A 27262-nucleotide genomic window follows, 5' to 3' on the forward strand; every position below is an offset into this window, starting at 1 on the left:
CGACTACAAGGTCAGTTTAGTACAAGCTATTGCTGTGGAAAGAAACCCGTAGAATCATTTTCGGACGAGCCGTGACAGCATTTGCCTTATGTAGGAAAACTTACAGGGACAGGAGAGAAATACGGAAACACCGCGAGAAATGCGTGCCTGAACGTAAATGCAGATTCTAACACCAGATGTAAATTCTGTCTAAGTTATCCTCTATCGTCCTACAGTCATTCAACGACGACACTTTCCTGTACTCTACAGAGTCATCTGCATACAGTCGCAGATTGCTGCTCATCGTATCCGTCAAATCGTTCGTTTATGTATATAGAGAACAAGAGCGATCCCATCAACAGCGGTTTTATAACCTTATCCTTGGGCACTCCTGACTCGGTACCCAGGAGAACGCCCTGAGTTTTAACACTAAAGAAGTTTATGTGACACTCACATATCAGGAAAACTTTTATATACGCTCAGAACTTTGTCACAGTCTGAAGTGTGGCACAGTGCCAAACGCTTTTTGGAAATCTAGGAATAGCGAATGCGCCGGTTGCCCTTCATCCGTGGTCCGCAGGATATCATGTGAGAAAACGATACGCTTATTTAAGGGATATTACTATCGATAGTGTTACGTGTAACATAGGAAATCGTACCTCCTATGTATCACGGGTACTCTCGAAATCAGTCGCGCCCATTTTCTTTGATCAATTTGTTTATGGGATGTGGCCGGCCGTAGTGGCCGTGCGGTTCTAGGCGCTACAGTCTGGAGCCGCGTGACCGCTACGGTCGCAGGTTCGAATCCTGCCTCGGGCATGGAGGTGTCTGATGTGCTTAGGTTAGTTAGGTTTAAGTAGTTCTAAGTTCTAGGGGACTGATGACCTCATAAGTTAACTCCCATAGTGCTCAGAGCCATTTGAAACATTTTTTTATGTCATGGATTATGAGATTGGAAATATTCAAATGATTGTCACTGTAGCGGCTACCTGCGTCAAGTTCAGATTGTCTTGCAAGACACTGAAAACTGTTCCATGACTTTCACTTTTTCCGCCGGCCGGGGTGGCCGAGCGGTTCTAGGCGCTCCAGTCCGGAGCCGTGCTGCTGCTACGGTCGCAGGTTCGAATCCTGCCTCTCGGCCACAGCAGCCGGGTAAAAAAAAAGACTAATATCACACGCCACGTAACGAACACAACTGTCCTTGGGCTTTGCAGCTAGCCACCCTTTTTCCGCTTTGACTCTCACTGTTTTGTAACTTTCTTTTTCGGTACAAGAGCTGTTCATCATTTATTTTCAACATGTGAACACCCAACAAAGACAGATACACAACCGCCGCCGCGGAAGTTAAGAATGGAAGTGTGGAAGTACAATGGTGCAGAGATTACAGAAGACGCCTTAAAAGTTGTCTGATGATCCCCTAGTTTCGATCGTCGCATGTCGGCCACCTTCGGAGCACTTCGCGTTGATTGACTTAGAAATTCACGATTGTTGCCAGCGACAGGGTTTCCCCGACGGTGGCCATTTTTCTTCTAATCATTGCGTTTTTTGCAACAACTTTAGTTTAATTTACGTTCTTTGCTACAAATAAGTGCCGCATTTGAAAATGATGGTCTCGTAATACGCGTTCCTGAATCTATTTTACTTCCGTGAGAAATTTATTCCTTAATAGGCAGCGGCTCATAGGCACGAGCAGCGCTAAGCAACAAACACGTCAGTATTTCCCTTGTGACGTATCCTTCCAGGACAGCGACTAGAGTACTTTCCTTGTGCCTCTCGTTTCGCCGGCCGGAGTGGCCGAGCGGTTCTAGGCGCTTCCATCTGGAACTGCGCGACCGCTACGGTCGCAGGTTTGAATCCTGCCTCGGGCATGGATGTGTGTGATGTCCTTAGGTTAGTTAGGTTTAAGTAGTTCTAAGTTCTAGGGGACTGATGACCTCAGATGTTAAGTCCCATAGTGCTCAGAGCCATTTAAACCATTTTTGAACCTCTCGTTTCGTCCGTGAGGTAACACTTTTAGGCCAACTTTTGTACGCAATGGTGACAGAAGTATACAATGTTAAAAATTTATACAGTTTGGTAACTTTTTTCTTTTTTAATTTCTTATTATGTAATTTTTCTTTCTTGGACCAAATGTTTCTGAATCCAGTTAAATAATTGTTGAGCCAGGTAAGCTAGAGCTGTGGAGTGGTAAGGTTTCGTAGCCCAGAAAACAAATTTAAAATTCTCTTAAGATATTTATTTTAATGCAGAGACGTGTTGTAGAGAAATTTAACGTGCTACAACAACTAAATAGCGAAACAGATAAAATGATTTGCCTGTTGCGAAATTAGAAAAAAGGATGATCACTTTTATGCATGCCAAATGTGATCTGGTAGAATAATAAATCTTAAAGGAAAAATATCTCAACTTCTCGTAATTTAACTTTAATCACAATTTTATTTATACTGACGGAATTAAAAAAAAATTTTACTGACGCTGGAGAGCCATGTAGTATGAATACAAGAAAATTGTTTCCTTTCTTTTTTTGACAGGTATTACAGCTAATATAAGGTACGTATTTTTTGGAAATTCTGCGAGTGAAACCTTTCGAAGTGAAAATAATTGTAGGAATATCACTCTTGCCAGAACGGATACAAATAGATTATTCGCCACCACACGAACCGGCGAAACACAGTACAGGAAATAGCAAAATGACACACCGCTTATAATAAATATGCAGTAAAATTCTGTGCGACATAGCAATTGAGAACAATTAGTAATAACTTTAGTTGAATCGCTGCAATAAGTAAAGTCCGTGAAGTCTAGAGTGAAACCTTAAAAATGCACTTTAACGGATAGCAGATCATGGCCAGAAAACTTAATTGAGCATTGATTTTGGTTCAGACTAAAAAATAATACCTACAGCTCACAGAGAAGGAGCAGTCAATTATCTGTATCCGCGACTGGCGTGTGGCTGTAATCGGAGCACGACCAGGAGCCAACAAGATATCAGGGGACACAGAGGTCAATGTTTTCACACACAAATCCTCAGCAGTAACAATGGCCGGCGTGCAGTCGCTCTGATGCAGTTGCAGTCCTGACGTTCAACATGGTCCTTATGCCAGCAACGAATCAACTCCAAAACGTTTAGAGGCGTGTACAGCAGAAAACAAAATTTCTTTTCAAGAGTGCACATCCATCTCCTGCCCCACTACCAACGGTCACTGGTTGCGCATGCGTTGCCTCGCCTAGCCGTTGCCTTGTCTAGCCGTACTGACTGACGGAGCCTCCTCCTGGCGGAAGACACAGACACTTCTCTCGTAGGCTGAGTCATACTAACCGTCTGTGGTCAGAGACAAAACTCGCGATGCGTGATACCTGAAGATCTTTGGCATAAAGAGATCGATTACTTTGATACAACGGGTCCGATACGACCTGACGATGGCTCAGTTTCTACTTTTTAGAGAGGGATCGGAAACCCGTCCCTACGTCTCTGAGCTATGGATAAAAAGAGCCAGAAGTCCCTAAGTGTAGGGATATGTCCCTATGGTTTGCAACTATAAACCACTGTGTCGTATAATGGAGCATCGTTGTAGTACCCTTCCACCAACCCAGCATGGATTGTTGTATTGAAGTTCCCCTTCAAATGCAAATATGAGTGACTGCACGGTACTCCACTTTATCAACAGGCTGCACCATTTTGTTTTGAGCCCTCTAGAGGCGTTCTACGGTACTGCAGTGTGCAGTAAAACTGCAGACATGTGCCCGCAAACAAATAAAAAATTCATAACTTAAATGTATTCATTCGAGGTGATAAAACTTTACTACTAACTCTCGTGTACATCGTGACGTATGTAGCTCATTGATTGCCGTCGTTACTTCTCCAGGGAAGTGTGTTGGGGCACTTGCTGTTCATGTTGTATGTTAGTGACTTTACAGACAGTATTAATAGTGACATCAGGATTTTTGCAGATGATGCAGTTATCTGTAATGAAACGCTGTCTGAAAGAAGCTGCACAAATATTCAGTCAGATCTTGACAATATTTTGAAGTGGTGCAGAGATTGGCAACTTGCTTTAAATGTTCAGAAATGTAAAATTTTGCACTTGACAAAACTAAAAAACGTAGTACCCTACGACTATAATATCAACGAGTCACAACTGGAATCGCCAACTCATACAATTAAGTGGGTATAACATTTTGTAGGGATATGAAATGGAATGATCACATAGAGCCAGTCGTGGGTAAAGCAGATGGTAGACTTCTTGTTTGTTGGCAGAATGCTGGAGAAGTGCAATCAATCTACAAAGGAGACAGGTTACAAATCACTTGTGCTACCGGTTCTAAATATTACTCAAGTGTGTGGAACCTGTACCAGATAGAACTAACAGCGGATAATGAACGTAGAGAGAGAAGGTCAGCACGAATATTCACAGGTTTGTTAAATCCGTGGGAGAGTGTCACAGAGATAGTGAAGGAAATGACTGGAAGACTCTTGACGATAAAAGTAAACTATTCCGAGGAAGTCTATTAACAAAGTTTCAACAACCGGCTTTAAATGATTACTCTAGGAATATACTACAAACCTCTACGTATCGCTCACATAGGGATGGTGAGAATAAGATTATAGTAATGATGCTTTCAAACAATCATTCTTCCAGTGCTCTGTACATAGATTGAACAGGAAGAAACCGTAATAAGTGGTACAATGGGACGTACCCTCAGCCATGCAACTCACGGTGCTTTGCAGAGTATAGATATAGGTGTAGATGCACTGTCATCCATTTCTGAAGAAACACGATTCGTTGTAGTGATACAAGTGTTTGGTGGATGACAAAAATAAATAAGTAAATAAATCTCAGTTGTACTGGTGCTCTGAGGGTTCCGTACAAACTTAACTATGTACGTATATAGTAAATAAAATGTCGTGTGGCCCAATTCAAGCCTTTCTATCGGTCGACATTTCGGTGATTTTGTCCCTGACCTATTCCACTTATCCACCCGAGGAAAGGAGACCTACAATTTAACGTGGAATCCAAAACACATGTTGTTTCTGGCGACTGAGAGGTGAGGGTAATTTTAAACGAAGACTTAAAAATTAGTGTTCCAACCGAGATCCGATCCCGCGACTTCTTCGTTTACACGCACGAGCTTTACTGCTTTTTTGCGACGTTTACCACTTTCTTTATGATACAGAAAATGCTTGTACCTCCAGTAAAGAACGGACACAGTCAGCTTCTGACTGAGTGGAGACAAGGTGGGCAGGGGTCGAAACCGCAGACCTGGCGTGATTGCCTCTCCCCACCCAAACATGTCACTGTGCAGGTCCATCACATGGTACTGACCTTTTCTTTATTTTTTATAATTTTTTATTTTCATTTTTTAAAACCTTACAACTTGCTAGTCAAAAAAGAATGGAACAGTATCTGAGTTAATCCTACATGGTCTCCACCTGTTAAAAAGGATAAAGTCTCTTCCAGTCGTTGCCTGCAACAGTTGTTTGTTTATTTTCTTTTTATTAAAATAGGAAAAACAAAACTAACAGAGCCATAAAAATGAAATAAACTGTATAACAATACGCTTGAAAGACAACATGACGAGAATACCACGAGGACCGATTAACACAGTCGATATCTTGACGACGAAATACAGGGCTATTACAAATGATTGAAGCGATTTCATAAATTCACTGTAGCTCCATTCATTGACATATGGTCACGACACACTACAGATACGTAGAAAAACTCATAAAGTTTTGTTCGGCTGAATCCGCACTTCAGGTTTCTGCCGCCAGAGCGGTCGAGAGCGCAGTGAGACAAAATGGCGACAGGAGCCGAGAAAGCGTATGTCGTGCTTGAAATGCACTCACATCAGTCAGTCATAACAGTGCAACGACACTTCAGGACGAAGTTCAACAAAGATCCACCAACTGCTAACTCCATTCGGCGATGGTATGCGCAGTTTAAAGCTTCTGGATGCCTCTGTAAGGGGAAATCAACGGGTCGGCCTGCAGTGAGCGAAGAAACGGTTGAACGCGTGCGGGCAAGTTTCACGCGTAGCCCGCGGAAGTCGACGAATAAAGCAAGCATGGAGCTAAACGTACCACAGCCGACGGTTTGGAAAATCTTACGGAAAAGGCTAAAGCAGAAGCCTTACCGTTTACAATTGCTACAAGCCCTGACACCCGATGACAAAGTCAAACGCTTTGAATTTTCGGCGCGGTTGCAACAGCTCATGGAAGAGGATGCGTTCAGTGCGAAACTTGTTTTCAGTGATGAAGCAACATTTTTTCTTAATGATGAAGTGAACAATGTGCGAATCTGGGCGGTAGAGAATCCTCATGCATTCGTGCAGCATATTCGCAATTCACCGAAAGTTAACGTGTTTTGTGCAATCTCACGGTTTAAAGTTTACGGCCCCATTTTCTTCTGCGAAAAAAACGTTACAGGACACGTGTATCTGGACATGCTGGAAAATTGGCTCATGCCACAACTGGAGACCGACAGCGCCGACTTCATCTTTCAACAGGATGTTGCTCCACCGCACTTCCATCATAATGTTCGGCATTTCTTAAACAGGAGATTGGAAAACCGATGGATCGGTCGTGGTGGAGATCATGATCAGCAATTCATGTCATGGCCTCCACGCTCTCCCGACTTAACCCCATGCGATTTCTTTCTGTGGGGTTATGTGAAAGATTCAGTGTTTAAACCTCCTCTGCCAAGAAACGTGCCAGAACTGCGAGCTCGCATCAACGATGCTTTCGAACTCATTGATGGGGACATGTTGCGCCGAGTGTGGGAGGAACTTGATTATCGGCTTGATGTCTGCCGAATCACTAAAGGGGCACATATCGAACATTTGTGAATGCCTAAAAAAACTTTTTGAGTTTTTGTATGTGTGTGCAAAGCATTGTGAAAATATCTCAAATAATAAAGTTATTGTAGAGCTGTGAAATCGCTTCAATCATTTGTAATAACCCTGTACAAGGTTCAATATATTGGCGACTAAGTCGCGATCTCGCTGCGGGTGCCAACACCTCAGATATGCAGCGGCCATGTATTGGTGGAAGGCTGGCGGGTCCCTATCGCCCCCGCCATCTACAATGTAATCAACATAGTGGCCTGACAACCATGTAATGGCATTTCACTTTGCTCTCTAAAAGTAAGAAGAGTGGCGACGTAGTAGGATAACAGCCGAAAAGGCAGTCTCGATAACTCGAGTTAGAAACGCTATTTTCTAAACCAGTGCCAGTTCGCTTCGTGACCATGACAAGTAAATCTATGTTGTAGTGTGTCTGTCGTGGAACAGCGACTGCATTGATCCATGACACTGAGTAACAGGTTGCGTACCACTTGATACCAGGAGGACGCCACCACCATTGGTAGAACAGGAAGGTTAAGATGAAACCAAACCGTCTTGCAAGAAGATTGCGGTGATGCCCGTTCAACCTGCGCCGTGCAGTCAACCACTCTCCCGTGTATTAACAAAAATGTGGTAGAGAGACGCTGCCTCTTTAGAATATCAGCCCAAAATAAATGACAGCACTATAAAATTCATGGGCATGTTTTAAAAGGAAATTCTCTAGACCAACATCGACAGACGGATCAAGACTACTCGGCCGCAGACAGTAAAATAACCGAGACGTGAATGCGTGGGTTCCATGAGAGATAGTCAGTGCGGTGCGCCGAACAAATAACACAGACGCTTTCCTCTGAATATCGGAAAGCCCTAAACAAAATGGCTCTAAGCACTATGGGACTTAATATCTGAGGTCATCAGTCCCCTACACTTAGAAATACGTAAGCCTAACTTAACCTAAGGACATCACACACATCCATGCCCGAGGCAGGATTCGAACCTGCGACCGTAACAGCAGCGCGGTTCCGTGCAAAAGGTGTAGAAAGTAGGTGAGCCCTTAAGCATATGGTTCGATCGTTCTATCTCAAGTTCCACGAACTTGCGCCTAGAACCGCTCGAAGTCCTAAACCCACGAGACGTCTGCTAGACCATCAGGCCCTACACGGAAATATATATTTCATCTATAGGTATTGATTAGTGAGTTAGCGAGTATCAAAATATGTGACATATATCGCAGTATGTTTTGATGGTATTGCCTTACAAGTTTAAACTTTTCACACTGACAAATGACTGTCGTCTTAGTATGTGAATTGCATTTCAACTCGATATCTAACCGTTCCTGAGAAGAAGGGGTCTTAACACTCGGACAGACAGGTGAAAAACCAACTAAATGATCCCATAAACGTCTTGTATCCCTAAAATGGAAAAAATAGCACCTGAACGCAGTATGAGCAAACTCCCGGGTCGCCGTTTTGCGGACACGCTAACGCCACCGCTGTATCGCCACACTTGAGAAGTGGATCGCACCAGAGCAGCGTTAATTGGAGATAAGCATGTACTACAACCGTGCGAAAGGTGGAGAAAGTAGGTGAGCCCTTAAGCATATGGTTCGATCGTTCTATCTCAAGTTCCACGAACTTGCAAATTCCGTTCTACACGAGCGTCTTTCTGGTCAAAATCGACGTTTGCGCGTCAGGAAATTGGGAGTAAATCGGCAGCCAATCACGTTGCGAGTGATCAGATAACTGTGCTCAGCGTCACGTTCTAAAATCTTGAGTATGCTACAGGCTGTGCATGAACAGAATCACAGGGAACTGTGACTTCTGTTAACACTTCGCTGTGACAGTAATGGATCTTGTACTTTTGCGTTCTCGTAGCGTTTATTCTCTTGGTTGCTTTGTTGTCGGACACGATCGAAAAATTGCACAAGGGCTTCATATTTTTCGTAGTAGTGTCCTATCAAAAGAGAGACAAAATATCTGAAAGAAAAAAGGTATTTAGGTTATATAATACTTGCTCAAACAATAAGCCCTCGCCGTGCATAAATAAGAACGTAAACAGACAAACGATTTTTTAATGAAAAGTGTTCTGCCTAGGTAAACTCAGATATAATAACGAAAAGAAAAACAGTTTTCTGGGTTATTTGGCACTTGGAATGAAAACAAGACACAATAGATAAAATGAAGAGACACTGTTTACTATCATGTAAATTGCAGGTGGAGAGGGAGAAACGAAAGAGAAGGAACATATGGTGTCAGCTGCATTGGAACGTTGTGTGGAATCAGAGGCGACGAGTAAAATGTGTGTCGGAGTGGATGGTGGTGGACTCATTATCCATTCGAGCAAATCAGTTATCGCACATGTCCGAAAGAAAAGAGGCCACGCATTCATATAATTGAGTCGCCTTGGTGGGAAATGAATCCGCCACCTTCAGTGCGGATGCACAATTACTTTCAGCCTCCTGCGAGAATCTCAAAATAGCGAGGATGGGGAACATGGACGGGTACTGTTGGTAGCTGGCGCTAGGGGACGGGAGGGAGGGGTGGGAGGGAAGGGGGGCGGAGAGAGTGAATCGGTCAAGGAGCGTCCGAGACAGTCCACGCAATAAAAACTGTGTGTGGTTGCGCAGTGGCTAACGCAATGGCCTCGTAGCCGGCCGAAGTGGCCGTGCGGTTAAAGGCGCTGCAGTCTGGAACCGCAAGACCGCTACGGTCGCAGGTTCGAATCCTGCCTCGGGCATGGATGTTTGTGATGTCCTTAGGTTAGTTAGGTTTAACTAGTTCTAAGTTGTAGGGGACTAATGACCTCAGCAGTTGGGTCCCATAGTGCTCAGAGCCATTTGAACCATTTGAATTGCCTCGTAAACAGGAGATGCGGGGTTCGAGTCCCTGTCCAGCAAACAATTTCACTCGTAGCTCCTTTCTTTTCTCCTCCTCCACCTTCAATTTACATAATATGGATCACAACTGCGGATTCCACGTGGTGTCTGTTTTTCCGGACGTGTCCGCTTCAAAATGATTTCGAATGTCACTAAGCAAACTACGTTATAGTGGACGTTTACTATTTGCTAAAGCAACTTTTAACACTCGTTGACTTGCTTATTTTGCCCGTTTCCTCAGTATCCTACTGTAATATACCGATTAGTTTAGTCATTCCCTTAATAAAACTCAGAGAGCAATGCAACATACTCGACAGATACTTGCAAACCCCTCTTTCAAAAGTCGTCAATCATCCCACTTTCCTGTATGTACGTGATAGAAATTTGTAAATATATTATAATTTAAAAGACACAAATAAAAATTGTAATGAACATGAACGTGGCAACCTGCCGCTGTGGCGAGCGGTTCTAGGCGCTTCAGTCCGGAACCGCGCTGTTGCTACGGTCGCAGGTTCGAATCCTGCCTCGGAAATGGATGTGTGGGTGTCCTCAGGTTAGTTAGGTTTAAGTAGTTCTAAGTCTATGGGACTGATGACCTCAGATGTTACGTCCCATAGTGCTCAGAGCCATTTGAACCATTTGAACCTGCCTCTGGCATGGATGTATGTGATGTCCTTAGATTAGTTAGGTTTAAGTTGTTCTAAGTCTAGGGTACTGATGACCTCAGATGTTAAGTCCCATAGTGCTTAGAGCCATTTTAACCATTTTTGAACGAGGGACAAAACAAAAGGAAAGGCTTCATGTCCACCTCAGTAAGAGGATCAGCTTTTAAAAATTCCGCTATGAATTGTGCTATAAAACTCCAACTACAAGTAGTGCTCTACCAAATGATAACAGTCTTGTACATAAAATAAAAATCGTATCGTCATTTTTGTAAAGCTCTGCGGTCATTCTTATTAGATCATTGCTTCTACTCAGAAGGCGAATTTTTAGGATATTTGAGGTACAGGAGACTTGAAACAAGACCGTGCAGCTACTGCAAGTAGTTCGAGCTCTTTATGGACAAAGCTGAGATTCATGTATTTTATGAAATAATATTGTTTTTGTACTTCATGCCTGTGTGTGATTTCGTACTCGAGAAAAGAAATGTAGAAGTTCTGAAATGTTTAGAGCAGACGTTTCCTTTTCCTTTAGTCCTCAGGAGTGTGGAGAATCTATCAAACGATCTTTGCCGAGAAAATCTAATACGAAATTTGCTTTGTTCGTTAATGAACTATATTATCACAGCTTGTTCCTATATTCTGTTACTGTATTCCGATTGTTTTCGTGAAAAGGATTGTCTGTAGTGGCCTCACTTTCACCGTTCAGGTGCCAAACTGCACAGCAGACAGCACTCACAATACACGCAGTTTTCGCGCTGACGTGTAAACGATATCAACCACTGCTGACAGGCGAGATTTAGTAGAAAAGCAGGCCACGAATGGCGCTCCAATAGACTCTCCTGCCACGAGCAGTCCATTGCTACAAAAATGTCGCTCTTGTAGAAAGGGCTTAAGGAACGCGCTGAGGAACGCCGCGAGTGTGAAATGAAGCAATATCCGCCGGCGTCCCTTCCGCGTGGTTACCGGCTGCAACTTCCGCGTCTTTGGCTGACCGCTCGTGTGGACTGCCTCTAGCGGCCAGGCAGGCAGGCGCACGTAATCCCAGCTGGCAGGTCGCAGAGCTCAGCCCAGTCGTCCCTGACCCGGCACACTCCAGCAGAACCACCTGTTTGGGGCCCACAGCTCTCAGCTGCCGAGAACGGGCATACACGGGCACTGCCTGCCTTAGCCCGCCCAAGGTAGCGCTGAAAAATATCTCCTGTTACTTTACCTTTTATTTGATCGGTGAGCGAGGACGAATTGTTGGAGGTCGAGTTCCTTCATCGTACTGTAGATGTAAGGCGTGAACAAAGATTTGGAATCACCAAAATCCCAACACATTACTGTACCTAATACGCTGCAGGAGAACCGTTGGCATTCTAAACAGCTTTCATTAGCCTTGGAATCGATAAATACAGTTACTGCATGATTTTCAAGGGAATTTAATACCACTCTTCCTGAAAGATAGTGGCAAGATCAAATAATGATGACGGAGGTGGATAGCGATCTTCTCTCCAAAGTAGGTGACAGATGCTCAACAATATTAAGGTCAGGTGATTGTGGTGGCCAGAGGAAATGTCACAATTCATCTTCGTTCTCACAAAACCACTCCTGTACGATATGAGCTGTGTGGACACAGCATCTATCGTCTTGGAACACAGCATCACCATTGGGGAATTAGTGTTGTACCATGGGATGGACTTGAGCGGCCAAAATGGTCACATATTACTTGGCAATAATGCGACCTTGTAGAGTAACGAATGGGCCCATGGAATGCCACAATATGGCTACCAGAATCATCATGTTCCCCTCTTGGCAGCAAGCATTCTACATCATTAACTTGGGACAGCGTATGCCAGTCGTAAACCCGGCCAGAAGTTAGAAACAGTTGCCGACAAGACTCATCCGACCAAATCAGTTTACTCCATAGTCCAGGTTTTATGACTTCGGCACAACTTGTCCAGTTATGGGCATTTACATCACTGATGAGTGGTTTTGGAGTTCCAGCTTGCTCAGCAATTCCCTGCTTACTAAGTCCCCTTCGTGTTGTTTTGGAGCTGAGAGGGTTCGTGAGTATTACATTCAGTTCTGCAGTGACTTTTGCAGTTGTCTTACACTTATTTTTTGTCACAAAGGTCTTGAATGTCTGTCACTATCAGTCAACACATTCTTTTGATCACCTTATGACGTTTTCCCGGTGTCCCTGTATGCAGTATTAATTTTCGCTATGGTACTTCTTTAAACACCAAACAGTTTGGCTACCTTGATAACGGAAGCACCCACGAAACGAGCACCAACCGCCGGCCGGAGTGGCCGTGCGGTTCTAGGCGCTACAGTCTGGAGCCGAGCGACCGCTACGGTCACAGGTTTGAATCCTGCCTCGGGCATGGTTGTGTGTGATGTCCTTAGGTTAGTTAGGTTTAATTAGTTCTAAGTTCTAGGCGACTGATGACCTCAGAAGTTAAGTCGTATAGTGATCAGAGCCATAATCGACTCCCATTAAACAGAACACCGTTCTAACCATGAGTGACCCTTGCAATGTATTGAGCGCACTGCACAGGTGCTGTTCATGGTCAAATACGACAGTGGCACTTGCAGGCTCGGCTAGTATCTGCAATTATGTTCAAGCATGCATTTCTCGTGGTATTCCCATACTTTTCTCCAACCACTGTAGCAAGGGCACGTAAATGCAAGAAATATCTTACAGTTAGCTTGATATCTCATGCAGTCGTTTACGCTAACAGAAATGCAAAATATTACACCGTTAATCACTAGTTCGATATTTATCAAACTTTCGGTCCAATTAGAACTGGTTTCCATCATCAAAATCAGTATCATGTGTGACCCCAAATGGCAAGAATACAATCTTGTATTTATTGTGCTGTTGCAGCAAACAGCCTCTGAATATCGTCATTCATTTTTTGCCATGCCTAAAAAAAAAAAGAAAAATATTGCGTCAGTTTATGAAGGTTGCTGGTTGGAGGCTTTCCATCACGGCTATGACAGACAAGTGAGGGAAATGGACAGGTCAGTCAAGGATCGATATTTTTCTCAAGGCATTTCTAGTGTGAGTCTCCGTGTGTCCAACTGGAGTGTAGCATTTGCTAGCCTCGTCATGAAGAGGGTATACTATTGGTGTCACATAGTGGAGAGTATTCAGCCTCCTTGCAACAATTACTAAATCAGTCCTCTTGTCCTATCTAATAGTTCTACATACCAGGAGTTGGACAACTATGGGTTACTTGTCCGGTGCTTCGTGGTGAACTGGAAAAGAGCAGCTGAACGGAATGGACAGTGTCTTGAAAGGAGGATATAAGATGAACATCAATAAAAGCAAATCGAGGATAGTGGAATGTAGTCGAATTAAGTCAGGTGATGCTGTAGGAAATGAGACACTTAAAGTAGTAAAGGAGTTTTGCTATTTGGGGAGCAAAATAACTGATGATGGTCGAAGTAGAGAGGATATAAAATGTAGACTGGAAATGGCAAGGAAAGCGTTTCTGAAGAAAGGAAATTTGTTAACATCGAGTATAGATTTAAGTGTCAACAAGTCGTTCCTGAAAGCATTTGTATGGAATGTAGCCATGTACGGAAGTGAAACATGGACGATAAATAGTTTGGACAAGAAGAGAATAGAAGGTTTCAAAATGTGGTGCTACAAAAGAATGCTGAAGATTAGATGGCTAGATCACATAACTAATGAGGAGGTACTGAATAGGATTGGGGAGAAGAGGAGTTTGTGGCACAACTTGACTAGAAGAAGGGATCGGTTGGTAGGACATGTTCTGAGGCATCAAGAAATCACCAATTTAGTATTGGAGGGCAGCGTGGAGGGTAAAAATCGTAGAGGGAGACCGAGAGATGAATATACTAAGCAGATTCAGAAGGATGTAGGCTGCAGTACGTACTGGGAGATGAAGAAGCTTGCACAGTATAGAGTAGCATGGAGAGCTGCATCAAACCAGTCTCAGGACCGAAGACCACAACAACAACAACAATATCTTTGCCTGTGTAGCTAACCAACCACTTCCTCCCCACCCCGCCATGGGCATTGCGCGCTGTTCACCGCGCCATCTTAACGGGACTGTGCGTGCTATACCAGAGATCTTCGCAAAAACGTTCGGCAACCCTTTGGGCACGTTGGGTATGCGTGCAGCCTACATTGTCCCTGTACGACGCAGAGTCGCGAACTCGCCCTGCCACGGTGTCCGTCCCTTCCAAAGGATCTATTCGCGTCCGCTACATGCGTGACCAGGAAACAGTTTCTTGAGTACTCCGCCGCCGGTCTCTAGAATGGTCGGTGTCAGAGCTGCACATGTCAGTTCTTCCCGCTTCAAGACCGTTTCCTATCCTTCGGGCGGGTGCTACATACCCCGTTGTCTTAGGACAGTCTCGAAGTGCTTCGCAGGAACCGACGCCGCTGTATTCAGCATTCATCGTTGTTGCACTCATACTGTAGGCGGGATAGACTTTTCTGTTCCTGTGCTGGTGTTATTCAGGATAGCTTCATCTGACTTAAATATTTTCGAAACATGTGTTTTTGTCTATGCAGGTCGTAATTGTGTTACTTTGTCAGACACTGGATTCGCCATACTGTCAAGTCTTCACACTTTTGAGACACTATAATTGTGGTTTTGTTATTATCGTCGAAGCAGATGGTTTATTTCCTTGTTCAATAAACTTTTGTAAACTTTGGTCATTGTTTTCCCTGCGTCGGTGCATGCGACACAACAGTGCATCAACCTGCCCTCAGTAGTTTATCACCGATAACTGCCAGGATGGCGATCGAAGGACAAGTGTTGTTGGTCACCTGGAACGTCGTCATGTGTAACGTGGATGCTACCAGCAGTTGTATTGCCGAGAAGCAAATTCCTCGGATTTGATGGAACACAACCTTGGAACTTCGTGTGTTTACGGCATACATAGGAAGAGTCGGAATAATTAGGCATAGTCATCAGAGCTTGTTGGATTTGTTTGGTGAGCGTCTTGGCATGTAGACTGTACGAACAGTTATTCAGAGCTATCCGCTGTGCCGTAGGGTTTTTTAAATTATGTGTGCTACATTTTGTTTTACCAGGTCCAAATTGGTAAACTTACATTGCTAAAACTGTTTGTGCTATAGTTATTCCGGTCAGGTTATCCAGTACTGATCTATCAGGTTTGAACACTGTTAGTAATTTATGTACAGGGCTATTACAAATGATTGAAGCGATTTCATAAATTCACTGTAGCTCCATTCATTGACACATGGTCACGACATGGTACAGATACGTAGAAAAACTCATAATGTTTTGTTCGGCTGAAGACGCACTTCAGGTTTCTGCCGCCAGAGCGCTCGAGAGCGCAGTGAGACAAAATGGCGACAGGAGCCGAGAAAGCGTATGTCGTGCTTGAAATGCACTCACATCAGTCAGTCATAACAGTGCAACGACACTTCAGGACGAAGTTCAACAAACATCCACCAACTGCTAACTCCATTCGGCGATGGTATGCGCGGTTTAAAGCTTCTGGATGCCTCTGTAAGGGGAAATCAACGGGTCAGCCTGCAGTGAGGGAAGAAACGGTTGAACGCGTGCAGGCAAGTTTCAAGCGTAGCCCGCGAAAGTCGACGAATAAAGCAAGCAGGGAGCTAAACGTACCACAGCTGACGGTTTGGAAAATCTTACGGAAAAGGCTAAAGTAGAAGCCTTACCGTTTACAATTGCTACAAGCCCTGACACCCGATGACAAAGTCAAACGCTTTGAATTTTCGGCGCGGTTGCAACAGCTCATGGAAGAGGATGCGTTCAGTGCGAAACTTGTTTTCAGTGATGGAGCAACATTTTTTCTTAATGGTGAAGTGAACAGACACAATGTGCGAATCTGGGCGGTACAGAATCGTCACGCATTCGTGCAGCAAATTCGCAATTCACCAAACGTTAAAGTGTTTTGTGCAATCTCACGGTTTAAAGTTTACGGCCCCATTTTCTTCTGCAAAAAAAAAAAAAAAAAAACGTTACAGGACATGTATATCTGGGCATGCCGGAAAATTGGCTCATGCCACAACTGGAGACCGACAGCGCCGACTTCATCTTTCAACAGGATGGTGCTCCACTGCACTTCCATCATAATGTTCGGCATTTCTTAAACAGGAGATTGGAAAACCGATGGATCGGTCGTGGTGGAGATCATGATCAGCAATTCATGTCGTGGCCTCCACGCTCTCCCGACTTAACCCCATGCGATTTCTTTCTGTGAGGTTATGTGAAAGATTCAGTGTTTAAACCTCCTCTGCCAAGAAACGTGCCAGAACTGCAAGCTCGCATCAACGATGCTTTCGAATTCATTGATGGGGACATGCTGCGCCGAGTGTGGGAGGAACTTGATTATCGGCTTGATGTCTGCCGAATCACTAAAGGGGCACATATCGAACATTTGTGAATGCCTAAAAAAACTTTTTGAGTTTTTGTATGTGTGTGCAAAGCATTGTGAAAATATCTCAAATAATAAAGTTATTGTAGAGCTGTGAAATCGCTTCAATCATTTGTAATAACCCTGCATATTATGTGTAGTGGTTATGTGTAGTTTATTTTGAACTTCGGATTAACTATGCTACCTGCTTTTTTAGTTTAAGACATGTTGGCGTTGTTATTTAAATTTTATTTATTCGTTCTTTTGGAGAACTAGTCAGAATTATCACAACTTAAAACCAAGCTATGTCTCGTGCGTTGGTTCATTCTCTCTTGAGTGAGATTTGGCTTTTACGTAATTCCATATTTGTCTAATTGTACCTCATCTACGGCTCTTTAATGAGACAACCGCTTCCTATTTGTGAGAGTTCAAATAATGTTCTTTCGATTTACATAAACGTTTTACTTCACATTGTTTTTAAGATGGTCATTGCCTGTGCTTACACGTGTTAACAGACGCGTTAACTTACATGTTTGTTGATGATTGATGTGTTATTCTGGAACGTTTGTTAATTGAAATGTTTTTCTGTGAGTAGTACCTGAACTCATTATTGAATTTATTCTTAGACAGAACCACCTGTACGCACTATCACGATCTGAAATCTTAAATTAATACTGATCAAATTTTAAATATAACATTGATGTTGTTCGATTGTTATGAACAACTGTATTCATTTGAGTTTGTCAAATTTCACGTGTCAAAAAAAAAACAAAACATAATAACATTTCGCACAACTTTTTATTTAAAATCAACTGATCTTTTCTAAGTGATGTGTAATGTTCTGTAGTATGGCACCCTACAAACTCGCAGCTCCTCGCCAGCTACCAACGGTCTCGAGAATCTTTGCTCCTTGTGGGCTTCACCAGATTGTCTACGGACAAGTTGTTGATGTGATCGCCACAAACAGAAACAAGATTCATTGCTGAACAACAGTGAATGCCACTCAGCGTCCAAATCACGAGACCTATTGCTGACCAACACAGAATGTCTCTCAGTATCTCGTCCGACTTTGGCCCTATGCTATGTATGCCATTCAGCCAGTATCACGATGGTTTCTTGGATATCGATGTACCCGTGCTTACAAATTACGGAAGCCGCTGGTGCTCGGATGAGGTTATAATTAAACTTTCCGATTTAACACGGTATAACACGGAAACTAATTACCGTGCGAGTGCCAAACTTAGTAGTATTAATGTCCAGAGTATGAGGTGCATGATTTCCATGCGTCCAAATGCCACCGTTCATGTCCAACTATGGCCACCATGTGCCGTGATCAGTCATCGTGGTTCATAGTCTCACACACCTGACCAGTCACTGTGCACTTGACGTGCCAACATGACCTTGGACAAAACGAGCAGGGCATTATTGGTAGGCTCTATTATCAAAACAACAGTAATGCTGCAGCTGCACTTCGAGATAGTCGCCGGCTGAAAGGATTACGGAAGGCGCCTCTTTTTCCACCTGCTGTGCGGAGCATGATGAAGTTAGAATCAACTGGAGAACTGAGTGTCGCTCCGGGATGAAGTCGCTGTTGCTATGGAAAACAACGCTGCGCGCAATTCCCAATCGTCAGGCAGTGCGTGTGCTGTGTCACGACAGTTGAATATCCTGTAGTCCTCTGTACGGAAGGTGCTTCGAACCATTCTCAAATGGTATCCGTAAACGATCCATATCGTACAAGAGCTTGCACCACAGCACACACAACTACGTGCTCACTTCGATCTTCACTTTCTCGCAAGGATTGAAGTTGATGGGAGCTGACCCTGGGCCATCCTATGGACAAACGAAGCTCATTTTCCTCTGACGGGTGAGGTGAACACACAGAATTGCTGATTGTTGGGATCAGTCACTGTGCATGAAGTTTCTCTGTGTGGTCAACTTGTCACCGTATAGTGTGCCTTCGCGGCTATGTTCATCATTGTCAAATTATTTTTTTGAACAGTTTGGCGCTCAAGGACCAAAGACATGCAGAGTTAATGGCCAGCGTTACTGCGATATGCTTCACCAGCATGTCATACCCGTCCTACAGGAGAGAGACGCACTGAACTCATGCAAGATGGTGCACCACCACGCATCACTGGTGAAGTTCACCTGCTACTCTGAAACACATTTGGAAACGATCCAAATGCTTGGCCGGTACGACTACCTGATCTCACTTCCTGTGATTTCTGGTTGTGGTGCTACCTGAAGGACAGGGTTTACCAAAAGGAACATTCACACAAGTGCTGATCTGAAGTGCAGCATATCAAGAGAGCAGCATACTTCGTTCTGCTGTGCAGAATGCAATCCTGCGCTTTCAGACTCTTCTCGAGTGATGGGAGCCATATTCAGCCCCTTTTGTAGCAGTAATGGTGTGTGTATGTAATGGTAAGATATACCGCAGCAGTACATTAAAAGTATTTCAAATGAATGGAATCTGCATTATTTCTCTTCTCCACGTCCTTGAAATTAACGCTACCAAGTTTGTGCTCGTACGGTATTTAGTTTTCGTGTTATAACGAGTTAAACAGGCAACGCTTAACCATGTTGTTGTTGTTGTTGTGGTCTTAAGTCCTGAGACTGGTTTGATGCAGCTCTCCATGCTACTCTATCCTGTACAAGCTTCTTCATCTCCCAGTACCTACTGCAACCTACATCCTTCTGAATCTGCTTAGTGTATTCATCTCTTGGTCTCCCGCTACGATTTTTACCCTCCACGCTGCCCTCAAATACTAAATTGGTGATCCCTTGATGCCTCAGAACATGTCCTACCAACCGATCCCTTCTTCTGGTCAAGTTGTGCCACAAACTCTTCTTCTCCCCCATCCTATTCAGTACCTCCTCATTAGTTATGTGATCTACCCATCTAATCTTCAGCATTCTTCTGTAGCACCACATTTCGAAAGCTTCAATTCTCTTCTTGTCCAAAGTACAGTATTTACCGTCCATGTTTCACTTCCATACATGGCTACACTCCATACAAATACTTTCAGAAATGACTTCCTGACACTTAAATCTATACTCGATGTTAACAAATTTCTCTTGTTCAATTCCCTCAGCATCACCCGACTTACTTCGACTACATTCCATTATCCTCGTTTTGCTTTTGTTGATGTTCATCTTATATCCTCCCTTCAAGACACCATCCATTCCGTTCAACTGCTCTTCCAAGTCCTTTAACCACCCGATATTTTGAGGAGAGCAAGAGTGTTGAGCGAGCGGGCAAATGCCGGGCAGTGCCGCTGTGACTGTTGGATTAAACTAGGGTGATGAGTACTGGCGGCAGCAGTCGGTGTTTGGACGGCACGGAGTGGAGGTAGGCGTAGTTGTGTTAGTACTGACCGCCCCTGGGGCAGATCTGGCTGCTCACTACTGCCCCTGTGTCTTTTCAAGCCTTATGAAAAAACTCGCTTTTGGAAAAACATAAGCGTCAAGCCCGTGCTTTTCGCTCGCCTTCCTGTTCGCTACCAGTGTTGCAGTAGTGAGGATTGCTTAGTGCAAGTGCGTCTGCCAGGGTGGATACTATATCTTCATTGCTTGACTGTGTGGTCAGATAATCTGAGATATGATCATGCGCTAGTAGTACTCATTAACCTAGATGAACCAAATCTTAGCTCGCGCTTAGCGCCAGTCATTAGTACTGTACTGAAATTTGCCCTTGGAGGCGTTTCTTGATTATTACTCTGTGGAGGTGTCTAATTATCGTTGTAAGTTTCAGGTGACGCTTGTTTAGTTTAATCCTAAAGCGTACGAGTCCCTGATCTGAGCTAGAGTTATGGACCTGTGGTTCACACGAAATTTGTTAATTTTCAGACGCACTTGCAATGACTGTGTAAATGCAGGACTACGTCTACTGACATCAGTAATCCGTACTAAGGTGATTATATTATATTCTTTGTGTTTTACTTAATTACTGTAATTTGCTGTGTACGACCGTTTACGTGCGAAATTACAGTTGTAAGTTAACAAGTATCAGTCGAACCCAGGTGACAGTTGGTCGTTGGTTCAGTTCATCCGCGCCGTTCTACTTTGCAGTGTTGGTATTGATAACAGTAATTAAGGCACCTGTGTATAGGCTTGTTGAAGCCTGGTCCAGCTGCCAGGGTGACTAATTTAGCTCCTAGAATAGTATTATCTTGAGGATTTAATATCTTGTTTTACGGTTAACTAATATCGTTTCAGCAGTAGGCGTTGTACCATCTCAGTTGAAACCCACTCCTTAACCAACACCATTTGATTACACTACTCAAGTAATTGGTACTAAGCCTTTACTGATAAGGCTGCCGTACGGAATGGTCAATATTTCAAAATTTTGACAGACGGCTCCAATGTTGCCTTGTATTTGAAATTTGGCTTTGGGTGTCTTATGAATAGCCTTGGCTGTTAAAGGCTTCTTGTTCTATCCTACTGCCGAGCGGGCGGTCATTCATTATTTTCCTCACCTGACAAGGATATAAATTGTTTAAACAAGAATAAGGAGGGAAGACTCACTCCAATTTAATGGCACCGTACCTCACAGCCAGTTAATGTATAATTTGAGACCGTTAAGGATATTATGTTGCTTATGGCGATATTGTGATGTGGAAACCAGTTAGATAATCAGAAAAGCTACTATTTTTACTCCAGGCAGATAGAGCGGTACAGTTAGTTCTCCTTTTCGAAAAAGCAAAAACAAGTACCTGAAGAACTGCTTTCCTTATAGTATTTCACTGCAGTGTTGTGAGATTCAGCTGAGCACATGTGAATTAGTGAATCAAAATGCACGTTCAGGTGAATCACATCCTAATAGATCAAAAAGGTATTTATATCATTTGCGAAAAGTCGTACACTGATCCATATACACTGACACACAGGCACGCTGTTGCAGAGGATGTTGGACCATTTGATATATGAATCATGGTCATTCTACTAAAGTGACATATTTGTAAATCCTGGTCGTACATGTAGTGGTTCAATAGAGTCCGCTAGTGCTCAGCTCACATCAGCTGATTAAGATGGCGGGAAAGGGGCGGCTACCTGCTTAGCAGCAAGGCAGAGAAACCAAGAGTGTGTTTGTTACATGAAGACGTCTTCGTCAACATTTTAGCGCAAGGTGGGCTCCCACAAAAAAAAATTCGTAATGTCATGTGTCATAGTATTCAAACAAACATAAGTATAAATGGTTCAACATGTCCTGCGTCATCATTTACGTTCACGCACACATACACTAAATTTTATTTTTTGTATGGGAGATTGTTCCAGAAGAAAATTAAAAATATACCCAGTCCCCTGGTTCTGGCCAAGTTTTTGAGAGGTTACCCCTATTTATCATGCGAATGCCAGATCTGGAAATCGCTTCCCAAATACTACCTATTGGAAACCCCTATGATCCACTCCCAGACTTCTGGGATATTTGGCTGGAAAGAACGAAATTATATGACAGCACACTCAGCTCTCATGAATGGGAAACAAAACATGTAAAAAAAGTTGTTTCTTGTTTCACGTTCAAAAGCTACTATTCTGTTTGTGGCAGGCACAAAAGCGTTAAGTCAATTGTTCTTAATTCATAATTGTTGTGCTAGAATTTCCGAGAACTTGAGAAATTTCCAGGTAGTAAGGCTAAAATTGATATTTTGGATTCAGTTACTAAGTATGACCTAGTGAACGCATTGCAGCAGGTGAGCGGTTGGCGCATGCAGGGCGAGTGCACTCACCTGCATGGCGGCAAACTCATCGCCATGCTGCAGGTACTTCTTGAACTTAGAGGAGGCGCTCCCCATGGCTGGCCAGCTGCGGCGGGCGGGTCGCCACGGCGCAGGGGCATCACCTGCTGCGCGCCTGCCAACATGACAAACGCAAAGCGGTCAGCGCGGGGCGCCACGGCCAAGCACGGGGGGGCTTCACCTGCTGCATGCCTGCCAACACAACAACTACACACTGATCGGCACGATTCGGCACAGTGCGGCGGCATACCTGCTCCGTCCCTGCCAACACTGCAACCACATTCTGAGGGGGCCACGTCGCCACGGCACGGAGACATCACCTGCTGCGTGCCTGCCAACAAAACAATTGCATACTGATCAGTGCAGCAGTGCTAGGATTTCGTCCGCTGCACATCTCTTTACATACTTGATTGGGGTAGTTTTCGTGACACAGGATAATCACTTGCACTGCAAACCTGCCAATAAAACAAACACAAATAGTGATGAAATAAGACTGCTGGATTAGTGGGAGGAGAAGTGGAGGAAAGAACCTCCGCCTCCACGTAGACTGTCACTGGAAGAATTGTGCTGTATAACGACCAGATCTTTCTGCATTCAATGATGACAGTGGGCTTTCTTTTTGGAGCAGGAGACACAGTAGGCAATTATAGTCGTAATCGCATTTTGACACCACTCAAACACAGCACAATGCAACAATGCAAAGCACAGTGGCCTGTGAACTCTAAGTTTCTGGGAAGGAGATGCAGGTGTTCCACTCATTAATCTAGGAATGGCTCCTTCACTCATTCTACCACAGACAGTTTGGATGCACCACAAGAAAGTGAAACTTATCCTCCACCGATGGCTGTAGCTGATCACAAATATTGGCAGTCGTTGGACGAATGATACATCCATGACTGACATGTAGGACCTCATGCTAAGTGAGTGTCTCTTCCAAAACACAGACACATACACACCACTTCATAATAATACTCTGTAGGAAATAGGAAATGAAATAATCAACAGCTGCCTGCAAACTGGGTAACACAATCATAATACAGGACTGGAACACCAAATACATAGTGATTATAACCTTAGACAGACAAAACTTTGACATTCCTGTCAATACATCAACATCATACTTATTGAAATAGGATCCATGCCATATTGTAATGTGCCTGAAACCCATTGGCACTATTACCTTACACTGATCGAACGACAGACTATGATAGTACCGATCCATAATCTGAGCTTCGTGGTACCCGATTTTCTAAACACTTCTTCCAAGTGCAACAGATCTACTTGGAGGTTATTGGTGTCACCACTTAGACCGCCTGAAAGAGTACAATGAAGCGTAGATTGGACATGTGTCGAAGGAAAGACGCAGTCAACCACGAAGAACAGCAGGGGGACAGAATATTCAATATTTCCCCTATGTGGACCATTCTCAGCCAAGCTTATGACAGTCCTCTGAAAGTGAAACAATTAGCCGTCCACGCATTACAAAAGACTAAAGACGTTCATGGCTAGACAGCATCATCTGATACAGGACACTAGGTACAGCACTCCAAATAAATATAGCAGTGGACTATGGCAACATCTCTTGGGATACGTTAGATGCGTACATTTGGAATAAAAATGAAATCAAAGGCTGCAGAAAAAAAATGGTTCAAATGGCTCTGAGCACTATGGGACTCAACTTCTGAGGTCATTAGTCCCTTAGAACGTAGAACTACCTAAACCTAACTAACCTAAGGACATCACACACATCCATGCCCGAGGCAGGATTCGAACCTGCGACCGTAGCGGTCTCGCGGTCCCAGACTGCAGCGCCTAGAAACGCACGGCCACTTCGGCCGGCAAAGGCTGCAGAAAACAGGGTTTACGAAAATAAATATGTGATCGATGTTGTAGACAGCAAGATGTTTTGGGGTTACTATTGGCTCACCGTCATAAAGAATGTGATAAAAGAAAGTAATTTCATTACCGGAGATGAATGCTACCAGCTAAAGCCGTCCTCACACTGAATGCGAGGAGCTGGACGAGTTTTGTGAGCTCACAGTATGGAATTTCACATTATGTGGTATCCTAGAGCGTAAAAAGAAGAATCAGGCAAGTTATAGTGTGGAGACGAACGTGGCCAATAGGATGCAATACAGCTTTTTACGTTACTGGTAGAACATAGGAGAAACTACATCGGATTACGTCGTGTGCAAGTTTTTACGTTACTGGTAGAACACAGAAGAAACTGCATCGGATTACGTTGTTTGCAAGGTGATACACATATATGACGTTTTCTAATTATAACTTACAGTATATGAATATACGTTGTTTGAATGTAACGGTACATTGATGTTCTCTCTGAAACGCGCCGTTTTTGATACAATTTGCGATAATAAAATGAGGAGAAACGACATGAAGTTGGCTGACGGCTTTTCAAATTTGATGTTATTGATATCATGGCTTGCTTGCTATGAAAGTACACCATTTCAAGGCATCATCACATTAAAAATCTATCGAAGTCATAATTAAATGCTTGTTAATGACTCAGTGCCGATGAAAGTAGTTAGCGCATTGTAAGCTCAAAGACACATATTCCAATAACTTTTGTCAGTTGTAGTGTAATGGATAGATATGGACTGTTTACAGAAAGATTGCGTGTTTTCCACCTGCATTGTGCAAATATTTGTTAACCACTTTCATGTTTTCCAAAAGCTTCTGTAGCTTTCTTTCTAATTTAATAGAAATATGTTGTTGAATATTCGATGTTAATATATAAACAAGAGTTCTCCGTTCAGGAGTGAGTGTGTTCGATTTTGATTACGTGCCAGGGAACACGGACCAACGAACTGCAAGATTGCTCAGAGAGCTAACGCAGCTATTTTACGTTCGTCCATTTCCGTAACCAAACTGTGTGATTTGCGTGACAGATATAGTCGCTTAACTGTCGCTGGAGTGTGCTAGGTCGCAAATCACGTTGCACTGCACGTCCTGTGTGATATATCAGCCCGTTTCTTAGCGCACACTGATCACATTGTAAACAACGTTTCGCAGTTTCACGTTGAGAAACACGTCAGTACGGAGTAAGTCACTCCTGTCTTTGTCGCAGGAGGGCAGCACCAGGCGACGAACTAAAATGAACTGGCTGTAGCTATCGAGAAGCTCGGTAGGAAGATAGGGCTATCGAGAAAAGAGAAGAAGAAGGGGGAAGCCGTCAGTTGGAATTTGGAAGGAATGCACTTAAGGAACTGGGAATGTGATTTGATACGTTTTGTATCATGATTTGGTTTCACGTGTGGCTATGTTTTTGAAGGAAGTAAATTGAGCCGGCCGGAGTGGCCGTGCGGTTCTAGGCGCTACAGTCTGGAGCCGAGCGACCGCTACGGTCGCAGGCTCGAATCCTGCCTCGGGCATGGATGTGTGTGATGTCCTTAGGTTATTTAGGTTTAAGCAGTTCTAAGTTCTCGGCGACTGATAACCTGAGAAGTTGGGTCGCATAGTGTTCAGAGCGATTTGAAGTAAATTGAAACTAACTTTAACATTAGGAAGTCAAATAATGTAGTCATATTTATGAGCGTTAAATGCTAACAAAAATAAGTAAATGAAAATCATTCTTAATAGGAAGTATCAGGCAGATTTTGTTTTTTTGTGATTTCTTTGTCGTCCAGAAGATGCAGGGCGCAGCATACATGGAAGAGCACCGTGGTACCTACGACTCAGACGCAGGTTAGCAAGTGAAGCATTCCTGATTGTAAGTAATTACTCTGTCTTCGTTTTTGCTAACCAGATAAAGTTTTTTGTGTGTCAGTATTTCAGAATTAACCACAACGAGAGGACACTGGATACTTCTGTATAGACATTAGCTTTCAATCAACGTAGAAAATATTTACTTACAACTTTCTACATTTACTAACAGCAATGGCGATATTGCATAAATGTATTCTCTGAAGTTTTTAATTCTGACATAATTTATTTAAATAGATTATTGGAATTTACTGTTATTGGTCGACTACGCGGACAACATTACCAAAGAGAAGCAGGTCCGACGTTAATATAAAAAAAGAAGAAAGACACACACACACAAACACACACACACACACACACACATTTAGTGGTAGTACTGGGAAACAGTACTTTTAACCAACGGAGTATACATGCTACAATTCATAAAAGCTCCTAGCGTAGAGAGTTGGAGAATAAAAACTTGTCATCTATAATGGCAGTAGTTGTCTACATAAAACTACGAGAAACTTGTGAAAAAACTTGTAGTTCCAGTCACAGATTTTTTTATTTATTTTTTTTTAACAGTCTTATGACTGGTTTGATGCGGCCTGCCACGAATTCCTCTCCTGTGTAAATCTCTTCATCTCAGAGTAGCACTTGCAACCTACGTCCTCAATTATTTGCTGGATGTATTCCATTCTCTGTCTTCCTGTACAGTTTTTGTCCTCTACAGCTCCCTCTAGTACCATGGAAGTCATTCCCTCATGTTTTAACAGATGTCCTATCATCCTGTCCCTTCGCCTTATCAGTGTTTTCTCCCCATGCGCAGAACCTCCTCATTCCTTACCTTATCAGTCCACCTAAATTTCCATATTCGTCAATAGCTTCTTATGTCATGTGGCTGTAGTTCGTTTCTAACGGATAACGTAGTGACCACTTTTCTAAAATAACCCGCTATTTCAAAACAATGAAAGTTTTACGGAAAAACATAAAACGTTAAAAAATTTTATTTCAGGATCAAATAATTTAGCACCACTATTATGGCAGATTTATATATTAGTTTTTTAATCGGTTGTTAGTTAAAAATCAAA

The 27262-nt window shown here is 43.3% G+C and overlaps 1 protein-coding gene across 2 annotated transcripts in view; it reads right to left on the reverse strand.

The window, feature by feature from the left end:
• LOC126194643 (ankyrin repeat and IBR domain-containing protein 1-like) overlaps positions 1-27262 on the reverse strand; it is a 601659-nt gene that overhangs the window by 496166 nt on the left and 78231 nt on the right. The window contains exons 2-3 of one of the 2 annotated variants that reach the window (XM_049932817.1): positions 22720-22800; positions 22461-22584 (exon numbers count right to left, since the gene is read on the reverse strand). In XM_049932817.1, the coding sequence (XP_049788774.1) occupies positions 22461-22584; positions 22720-22751 (156 nt within the window). In that variant the 5' untranslated portion in view covers positions 22752-22800. The remainder of the gene's footprint in view (positions 1-22460; positions 22585-22719; positions 22801-27262) is intronic. The other variant, XM_049932818.1, reaches the window with a different exon arrangement.

This window comes from Schistocerca nitens, chromosome 7, assembly GCF_023898315.1.
Source record: "Schistocerca nitens isolate TAMUIC-IGC-003100 chromosome 7, iqSchNite1.1, whole genome shotgun sequence".
Classification (NCBI taxonomy): Eukaryota; Metazoa; Arthropoda; class Insecta; order Orthoptera; family Acrididae; genus Schistocerca; species Schistocerca nitens.